Here is a 10485-nt window from a genome sequence, read left to right on the forward strand (position 1 = left end):
CTCACATGTGGCACCAGGCTGCCAAATTACATGGCAGATTGAGGGAGGGTCTTTTCTCATTATCTCTTTCAGAGACTGAGATTTTCATTGAATCTCCCCTCCAGGGTACTGGATCTGACAGTTTTCCAGCAGTCTCATCTCAGTAACCTGCCCTTAGCTATTCCTCTTTGACTGGCACTGATAAATCTGGAAGAGATAAATCTGTTCATTCTGACACATAACTCTCTGACATAATTCTTCTGCCACTGTCAGCAGGCAGAGGAAAAATGGAAAACAGAAAGCACCAAGTTAACAATCAATTCTTATGAACAATGTAATGTCAGAAGAGAAATGGCTGTGATCTCCTCTCTGCACTGCACTCCAAATTGGTGCAGTCAGTATCAAAATGTGTTAAGTATGCTTTAATGGCACGTCCCTTCCTTCTCCTCTCTCAGCTGCTGCCCTCTCATCCCAAAAAGAAATGATTCCTTTTTCCAGGGCAATTCTGTTACAAACTATTGCCATGCAGGGAGCACAGCCAAAATAGCAGTGTTCCTCCTTAATCTATTTGGAAGAGTGGAGTGCTGCTTGCAGAGATGTTTGGTCTTCACAGGTCAAACCTTTGTGCAAACCCATTTGAAGTTGTCTCTCAAGAGGACTAAATTTTAACCTTCCTCTGCCCTTGTTATTCTGCAACAGGCAAGAGTATAAACTGTATTTTGTTTGGTCTTTTCCTGGTTTCTGCAGGCCAAATCAGTGTCTTTCAAACTTTTTTTTTTTTTTTTAATAGAAGATGTTAAATAAAAGATACTGTTCAATTGCAGACTTTGAGGTTTTATCACAGGCTTTCCCTCAGAGTTTGTGTTGCTATCGCCAGTTCTATCTAGGTCTTTGGGCAGTGGCCAGCAGATAAAGCTTTAGGAAGAAAAGACAAAACTAGTTAATTTGAAAGGAAAACATGCTTAATATGTTTTAAAAACTAGGAACAAGGCACTGCTTTGGAGAGCTGATGTTTGGTTCTGATAGGTGTTTCAGTGTCGGCTCATACCTCGCAGCATGTTTGTGTGGATTTGGAAAAATCATATTCTGGTCAACAAATGCATCCTGTATATCTTCCAGTTCATCATTCCTGGCTGCATGGCCTCCCATCATGTGTGTTTAACCAGGAGGCTGTGTGGGCACAGGTCACCTGGACAACCTTCCCAGCCAACTAGGATAGCGGGGAACAGGCTACTGAGCTGAGATCCATGGATAATTAAGTAGGTGGCTGATTAGGTCGAGTGAGTGTTACATGACACCATTCCAGAGGAAGGATGGCAGCACACTGGCTTTCTCCTCAGGAGCCTGCATTTGGAGAAGTCACATTGTCAGGGTGTCAGAGGTGCCTCAAGGGTGAAAACAGGAGAGCCATGTGATGAAACTGTGGAGCTTTGGACTTCTGGAAGAGATAGGTTCTACTTCTCATCTCTCTTTGTGAGAATGAGGGGATCAAAAAAGAATCCTCTCCTGTCATTTACTCATCCAGGTAGCACAAGTCAGTGGTGGTGGCATTCACCTTGGTGATCTAGAGAAACAGAAGAGCAAAATATCTCAACAGAGAATGATCTCACTTCTGACCTGACTTATTGGAAGGGTAAATACTGAAAATGACATAATTCTGTCTTGCCCAGGGCTCTTGAAAACAATAGGGTTGCTTGATACTTCATGCCTTGTATAGGGTAGGACCATTTTCAGTCTTTTACCTTGGTGGAGTATTCAGATCCCTAGCAGGTATTTTGAGCTCCCCAGTTTTGCTGAGACTGGGAACATGTAACCTGTTTTATTAGGCACTACTGATATTTACTTTTCATCATAGATCAGAATAAATACCTCTGTGATTGACAAGTATGGGATAATCTGCCCCAAATGTAAAAACCTCATTCTAAAAGTCTAATTAAATACACAAAACACAGGTTTTCTACCACTCCAAATGTTCTTGACAGTGTTCCTACAATTTTAGATCCCCTTAGTACATGATATAAACTGCCAGTTCTTTGACTCTTGCTACACCCCATTAAAAGGCACAGCAGCTGCATCCCAGTGGGCATATTCTTCTTTTCCCCTTTCAAGGTCTCAGCAGTATCACATCCACTAGTGCCCTGCCCTTCCCACATTACCTCTGTAGAGTGTCCCTTTACTCTGCAATGTGCCTGCAAGTCTATACATGTGCAAGTATCACTAGTCATCATGAGGGCTGGTGGCAGGGAAAAGTGTAGCATAGGAATTGCCACGCTGTGGCCAAAGAACCAAGCTGTGGCGTGTATGTGACAGAGACCTGGAAGGTGAGAGTGGCTGCCGATGCAAGGTTTGCGCCAAACTACAAAGGAAGAGCAGCTCTATATCTTTTTGCTTATTGCCCGTGCTGTTGTCCACAAAAATCAGATTCATTACGCAGTGTGCAACAAGCCAACGATTACACACTTGAGTGAGACATTTATTATTTATTTCAGAGTTGTGCAAGCCTGGGTGCTCAGTGGAATTCCACACGCACACCAACTATCAAAACTTTTTGCTGTTTGCACATTTTAGCAAACAAAGGAATCAATGTTCATTGGCTACAAGTTACATAGTTCTCTTGTTAATTAGTATTGGTTAATGATTCTCTCGCTTCTCATGCTAATTAGTCCACATGCTCAGTCTTTCACTTCTTTTGAGTGGGTGCGTTTTTTGGGTCAGTGGTCCATAAGTTGGTGGTCATGAACTGCCTCTGCTGGAATTACCTTTTACCCAATTGGAGCTGATTTCAGCACAGTTGCTGAGTTGGCTTTATTAGTTTCTTCCTTATTTTGTGAGTTCTATCAGATGTCCTTGTGGCCTGTAAATTCTTCATTTTTTGTGTCCACAATCAGTGGTACATCCTTCTTCCCAATCTTTGTTAACATCTCTCTAGGTCTGAGATCACTGAAGCATGTCAAGCCCTAAACCTTAACAAGGCAATTCTACCAACAAGTAATTTATCTTTTTAACACCTGGACGTCACCTATAGATTGTTAGATGCTATTGGTTTCACAGATTAAATCTCCTTTCTTGTTATGTAAGCTTGAAAGTATACAAAGATCAAACATCAAAAACCATAATTTCTTAAGATAATTTTACATATTCCCCATTTTGCAACAATGCCAGGGACCAGCCTGGCTGGCCCCCAACCACAAAACAGCAACATGAATGTTCCCAGTGGTGATGACTGTGCTCATGTGTGCTGTACCTGCGTTGCTACGCGTTCTTCACTCTGGCTGTTGCAAAATGTGGAATATGTAAAAATTTCCATAAGAAAGGATGTTCTTTGATGTTTGATCTTTGTGTACTTTCAAGCCTAATCAACAGAAGGGGGATGCTGTTGTGAAACAGCAGCTAACAAGCAAGCTGTGATAACAAGTGGTGCCCATGTGTTAGAAAAAACAAATTAGTTGTTGTTAGAATTGCCTTGTTAAAGTTTAGGGCTTACATGTTTAATGATCTCAGACCTAGGGGGATGTTAACAATCTTGAGGGAAAAGATATGATAGTGGACATAAAGATATGATAGTGGACATAAAGATATGATAGTGGACATAAAGAATGCAGAATTTATGGGACATCAGCATTGGGACACTGAACCAAGAAACTCATTGACCCAAAAGAAGAGAAAGACTGGGCATGTGGACTAATTAGCGTGAGAGAGAATCATTAACCAACAGAAGATGGATTGTTAATTAATAAGAAAACTATGTAACCTATAGCCAATGAACATTAATTCCTTTGTTTGCCAAAATGTATAAACAGTAAAAAGTTTTGATGGTTGGTGTGCTTGATTTGTGGAATTCCACTGAGCACCCAGGCTTGCACAACTCTGAAATAAGTATCTCTCTCAAGTGTGTATTCTTTTACATTCATGCTATTTGATAGGTCCTATGATCGTAACTAAACCTGTAATTACAAATGCAGCTATAAAAGTCACTGTCAAATTTTGCACTTCCATGAGAAATGTCATCCTCTGATACCTAAAAAACAAAGCATTTTTCTTTATTTTAAAGAGAACATAATTTATAATCAACTGATTTGCAAAGCAAAAGTTATTGGCTTGTTGCACACCAGGTAACAAATCCGACTTTTGCAGACAACACCACAAAGAACTGAGCCTCTGTTTTCCCCACTGATTGAATAGGAAAAAAGAGTCTTAGGTGGCTGGCCACAACTTTCACCGTGGAGCCTGATGTTGGCAGAACCAAAGTCCTAATCCTGTCCCTTGCTGCTCTTGCTAAAACTGCAGCGGGTGCCGGGTCCACTCGGCCGCTGACACCATTTGTCACCCTGCTGTCCTCCCTCCCTTCCCCGTTCTTTCTGGCTCGTTCAGAACCGAGTGCCCCTGCAGATTGTCACTTCGGACCTGTCGGTGTGTGTCGCCACAGGGGTGACGGCCTAGGGAACAGGGAGGGGCGGGAGGAGGGCTCCGAACTCCATCTCCCACCACGCCGCGGGCCGGGAAGGGGCGGGCGGCGCGGAAGGTTTCCCGGAAGCAGCGGGTCCCCGGCGGCCGGCACTGCCCCCATCTCCCCGCAGGCCGAGGGTGCCGGAGCCGCCCGCCATGTCGACGGTCGCCGCCGCCAGCTGCGACAGCAAGGGCGCGGAGGAGGCGCGGGGGGACAAGAAGCCGCTGAAGCCCTGCTGTGCCTGCCCCGAGACCAAGAAGGCGCGGGACGCCTGGTGAGCCTGGCCAGGGCTCCGCGGGGAGGGGAGATTCGGGAGCCCTGCCTAGCCAGCACACTGGTGCAGGAGCATCCCAGGGAGGAGGGACAGTGCGGGAGAGGAGGTGGAGAAAATGCCTTGAAAGGATAGTTTGGAATTGAAGAGGTTAATATCCCGTAGCCCCGGTTTAAAACAGGTTTCGGAGATCAGCTTTTAACGATGCTGGTAAATTTTCGCTGCTGTTGACTGACCGAAGCAACAAGTAGCAGCAGGTGGTAACGTCCTTATTGCTCAGTTGAATATAAATTATGTTCTGTTTTAAACAAAGCAAAATGCTTTGTTTTTTAGGTCTCAGAGGGTGACATTTCACACGGAAGTGCAAAATTTGGCAATGGCGTTTATAGCTGCATTTGTAATTATAGGCTTAGTCACGATCATAGGACCTGTCAAATAGCGTGAAATGCACCCGCAAAATGGAGCTCCTTTGTCTATGGCAGTGAATCTTTAAAGTTTTAAGAACTTTAATCTGGTGACCAAGTTGGAGGTTTTTGGGGCATTTTTACCTCACAGGTGATACAGATGGTGTTCAGCAGGTGACATAATACTGAACATGGTATTTTTGCTAAAGTTAGGGGTGCATGTCTACTTACATGGTAGGGTGAAGGTGAATCCAGGGCCCTCTCAGAAAAGGGTGGTAAGGATGCATGTTTCTGGTCAGATGAGTCGCCTTGGGCAAGCAGCAGACATGTCCATGCTCATTGTAATAAAACCCAAGAAGAAAATTAAAGATTAAGAAAATCAGGTGTTTTAGTTATTCACCATTTGGTAGTTTCTTCCTTTGTCAGCAAGAGTAGCATAAAGTGGCAGATGAGGGTTGATCAGACCTGTGATCAGCACTCTGCAGAGCAGTGGGATCTCCATCTCTGGGATCAGGAAGTGCTCTGCCAGTCAATCAAAAAGCAAGTCTGAAGTGCTTTTGTGGTATACATGATGTACCAATGATGGTAGGCTCTTACTTGGAGGGATGAGTAACATCAAAAGTTACCATATGTCATAAATAAACAGTAGCTGGGTAGGTGTTTTTTGTCTGCTTCAGGTTCCCTGAATACCAACTGAAGTTGAACTAAAACATCATTTACTGCTCAGCTCATCATTTACTGTGTTGTTTCTTACTGGAGAAATTTTGTTGCTTCCCTGCTGAATGATTTGAAAGTGGTTACTGACAAGCTCAGCACACTTAATGAAGTGATGTGACATCCCTGTGTTGTATAACAAATCCCCATCTAGACCTGCCCAGAATAGACCCTAGCTGTTAATAGGAAATTCTGTAACACCTATTATCAGAGTTTTAAGTGCACAGCTCCAGACTTGGGTAACTTTTTAAGATAGTTTTATACTTTCCAAAACAGCGCTATCCTGGACAGGATGGACAAAAAGATCTCTGGAGCCTAATAGGGATTTTTGATGTCCCCAACAGATTTGTGGGGTAAATTCTATGGCTTTGACTAACAGTAAGTAAACATTTTGTTGCTGAACCTTGGAAATCTTTTTCTTTTGCAGCATCATTGAGAAGGGGGAAGAAAATTGTGGGCACCTAATTGAAGCTCACAAAGAGTGTATGAGAGCTCTGGGCTTCAAAATATGAGTGAGATGACCAGGACTGTGATTGTGGTGAGTACATCCTTCAGAACCTCTGCCTCTGAAGAGCCCTGGCACCTCATCTGCTGCCACTGGAAGGCCCAGAGTACTGTTTGTGATGGTAAAGATGTCATCCTTAAGAGAGGGAGGGCAGAGTAATCCTCACTGACACTAGAGTAAGCACTGCTCTCTTTGTGAGGGTGGTGAAGTCTTTGGCAGTAGAGAATGGTGCTGCCTCTGTTGTCTTCTAATAGATCCAAACCTCAATTTAGCTTTCTGATGCTGGGGCAGTGTGGGGGTTGAGTATTGTGGGTTTGTGCTGGGGTTTTTTTGTTGATTGCTGAATTATCCCTCAATGTCGAGTGGAAATCCATGTTTTGTGAAGTTGTGTTTCCTCTCTTCTAGATGATATCTGTGGTGTGACTTCATTCTGGAAAGCTGCAAAATAAATTATTTCTGCAAGTTACTTCAAAGAACAAATATAAACAAAGCATCTATTTATAAAGAATCTCTAATGATAGACCATGCATCACGTCTGAAGCTTTTCCACTGTTAACTCTTGACCTCTGCTATAGAAAATATATTTTTTCCTGTTAATAAAAGTCTGAAAATGACCAACGTTCTTGACTTCTGTTTCTTTTTACATAAAGAAATGACAGTGCTCTCCTTATTGAAAACAGTGTGCTGCAGGAAAGGAGAGAATGAGAAAAGCTTGCCTTGATCATTAACATAAGAACATTGATTATTGTGGTGTTGTGGTTGAACAGAGAGGACTTTGGTGGGTTTTCCCACTGATGGAAATTGTGAAATTGTGCCAGTAACACTGCTATCTTACTGCTTTCAGCAAAGTCATGCTGAAGCTTGTAATGCAGTTTGTGACAGTAGTTGTAACTATATTTGTACAAAGACGACCACGGTCTTACAAAATGAACTTTCCTCACAGTCAAAACTATATTTGTTTTCCCATTAGAATTCGTCCAATGTTTTTTGAATAGCTTTACCCAAGGGTTCAAGCTTCACTCTTTATAATGAAAAATTAAGTACTTCCCATATCAAACTCACTTGAGCTGGTAGTTCTTCAAGGGAAAGGGAGCAGAGGACTGCTCCTGTTACTGCGAGTGACTTGTATGTACAGGTCACTTGCCTGGAAGAAAAGCTTTTTTTTTTTTTTTATGCAACCGTTTGTGTTGTGTTGGTCTTGTGCTAGGCACACATGGGCTTTTGTTTTCTGGCTTCTTTTTTTCACCTCTGTGGCATGACAGTGGGAGGGTAGTTGTGGCCTTTGATTTCTTCTTACAATCTAGAAACTAAAAAGGTGCAGTTGGTAGCTTGTTACACATATGTGACTTTTGGCTTCATACTATGCGATTGTGCAACCCTACCATTGTTGTCCTTCCTGTGGTGATTTGACTGCTGAAGGCAGTATCAGTAATTACTTCCTCTCCTGATGAGTTTTCAGAAACTGAAGATACAAGTTCTGTGCTTTGTCTTGATTCTTGTCTTGGCTTTGATCCTGCTGGAGGGGTGGGTGCAGTCACCCACCACTGTCGTTTTTCTGCCAGCTGTGTCCTGCATATCCTGAGCTAGCAGTGAATAGGCCTTGAACATTCAGTATGTGAAGTTTGGTGCTGCCCCTGCTGAGACTCACAAGTTGCATGAGGAGAGTTTAGACTCGCCTCCAGGAATGTTTTGTGAAGGTCCTGTCCTGAGGCAAGAGTTGTGCCCATGTTGGCTCTCAGCCTCAGAGAAGGGACACAGGTGTAGCTCTGGCAGAAAGCATTCAAAGCTGCCTGTGGCACTGTAGCTGTCTGAGCAGCAGGACCTGGTGCTTCTCTTGGTGTTTATTGTTGTCCTGAGGTAGAAACTTGAATAAGGTCATTTATTGTTGAACCATTGCATGTCAGAGCTTAAACTGAGGAGAATATTAAAAGGTGCATGAGCACCAGCGTTGTGGTGGCATGTCCAGTCTGGGTAAACTGTGAAAATGGTGCCGCAGAATAGAGCAGGGCAGCGGTCAAGTGAGAATGGCAATGCTGTTTATATCAGGTCAAGAAAAGAAAAAAATGGACTCCTGCACAATTTTACACAAATTCTGTAAATGTAAGAAATGGGATGTCTGGGCCTCCATGAGGGTCAAAGCATGGTAGGTATTTTAGAAAATTTTTGGAAGGAAGATGATGACTGGGATGCTGATGTACCTGTGTGCAGCAGGTACAGAAAGGATACTGGACAAATCTATATTTAAAGGAACAATGGAAAAACCTCATAGTCAAACCACATTTCTTGCTGAGTGGCTTCATTTCTTACAACAGTATTCCTGTGGAGCGGATTCAGGGCTCGATTCAAGGAGTGGGAGTTACTGTCCCTGTGTTACTACTTACCAACAGTGCTGGTGACAAGCACTGCCCTGCACAGCGTGTTTGGTGTACCTGTGAGGGTGTGAAACATGACAGTAGTAGGAAACTTGACTAAACTATACAGCAGTACAACTAGATACAGTACATCTTTCAACCTTTGCGACTCATTGTGAGCTTGTCTGGAGCAGGCTTGAGACCTTTCCCAACAGCTGTAAATTGAACGCATGTATTTTGGAGCTACAGGGTTTACTAGTGTGTAAGTAACAGTTCTGCAGACTAGTGCCAACTATGCAATATATAATACATCAAAAAGGAGATGTCTGATTATGCCCTCTCTGACTTTATGCCACCCAAGGTCTTAGTGTCCTCAGCACAGGCAATCGAACTAGTTTTCAGCTTATGGGATCTGTAGTGAATCTGTAGACTTCCTGAGGATGGGCAAAATAGCCAGTCATTCAGCTGCTGTGAGATTTGGGACTGATAATCTCTGTGTTGTGTGGTTCTCAAGGACAGAGGATTTATTTGCCAAATATAGTGCAGGCTGCATCTGGGTTGCATCATCACTTGCAGCTAAATACTGCTGCTGATTGAATTCATTTTAAGTGGGGAAATCAGTGGAGTACCTATTTACACACTGCCCATTTCAGTGCTGAAATGCTTGACATGTCTATTTTTCTTCTTCACAGAGTCATTTTGTTAACAGTGTTTATGTGTCTTCTTCCAGGGAAGGTCTTAATGCTGCTCAGGTGTTTTCTATGCACTTGCTGTCTTGATTCCAAATTGTTTTGACTTTGGTATCTCCCTTTTAATACTTGTGTGGCTTTCCCATTGAATCCGTATTGGCTTTTTGGACACTCCTCTTGGATGAACCAGCATCCCTGGATGAAAGGCATATATTCTAATTCAAGGCAAGGCATGAACATAAAATGTCTGTTTGGCAATAAGAGGTTTTTTAACTGTTGCTATGTGGAAAACTCAAAGTGGTGTGAAAATGATCTGTATGGCCATGGCAACTGTCAAAGGAGAAAGAAAGATTTGAGCCTTGGTGGCTCAATGACTTTACAAATCTTCCTTTTAAAAAACTGGGTCTAAAAACACGTAAATTAATCTCTAGTGTGCGCTAAGAGATCTACCTTTTAAAAGGCTGTATCATTCTCTGTGCAATGTCACATTGAGACCCAGCAGAAAAGTTGCATAGTTTCTAGTGAGAGCTTTGTTTATATCAGGTCAAGAAAAGAAAAAAATGGACTCCTGCACAATTTTACACAAATTCTGTAAATGTAAGAAGTGGGATGTCTGGGCCTCCATGAGGGTCAAAGCATGGCAGGTATTTTAGAAAGTTTTTGGAAGGAAGATGATGAGTGGGATGCTGATGTACCTGTGTGCAGCAGGTACGAAAAGGATACTGGACAACTCTATATAGCTGTTACTGCTGTTGGTTGAAAGCTTCCTGTTTGTCTTCTACAAGGGAGCCACAGCAGGTCATCCTCACCTACCGTGGTGTCTCCAGTATCACTGCTACACCACTGTTTATGCTCTAGAAGATGCCAGAGGAAGGACCTTCTTTGTTATAATAAATCATTGGCATTGTGTTCCAGAGTATTTTCTAGCTCAGGAATTTACCTAACTGAAGAGTGAAATTAATAACTTCCTTTTTTCCACTTTCTTTAATGTCGCTGCAAAAGTTTTTTTGGTAGTACAGAAAGGTAGGAGAAATTGCAGTGGTGCTTTTGAGAATGCTTCCTCTAATGTAGTTCTACATTTCATAGCAGTTCAGTTTTGTCTCACAGATCTTACATAAAGTATCT

General features: G+C 42.7%; 1 protein-coding gene and 1 long non-coding RNA gene across 2 annotated transcripts; one reads left to right on the forward strand and one right to left on the reverse strand.

The window, feature by feature from the left end:
* Positions 1–554: 554 nt before the first annotated feature.
* Positions 555–4469, reverse strand: LOC127467724 (uncharacterized). Its single transcript, XR_007903270.1, has 2 exons — positions 4354–4469; positions 555–1543 (listed from the first exon to the last, which is right to left on the reverse strand). It is a non-coding gene; the product is annotated as an uncharacterized LOC127467724 (long non-coding RNA).
* Positions 4470–4557: 88 nt separating this feature from the next.
* LOC127467722 (cytochrome c oxidase copper chaperone) lies at positions 4558–6934 on the forward strand. The gene is made up of 3 exons (XM_051779979.1): positions 4558–4700; positions 6243–6353; positions 6726–6934. The coding sequence occupies exons 1-2, from the start codon at positions 4582–4584 to the stop codon at positions 6325–6327; spliced, it is 204 nt and encodes a 67-aa protein (XP_051635939.1). The 5' UTR covers positions 4558–4581; the 3' UTR covers positions 6328–6353; positions 6726–6934.
* The last annotated feature ends 3551 nt before the right edge of the window (positions 6935–10485 follow it).

This window comes from Manacus candei, unplaced genomic scaffold (genome assembly GCF_025592945.1).
Source record: "Manacus candei isolate 608988 ecotype Guabito, Panama unplaced genomic scaffold, ASM2559294v1 h1tg000014l, whole genome shotgun sequence".
Taxonomy (NCBI): domain Eukaryota; kingdom Metazoa; phylum Chordata; class Aves; order Passeriformes; family Pipridae; genus Manacus; species Manacus candei.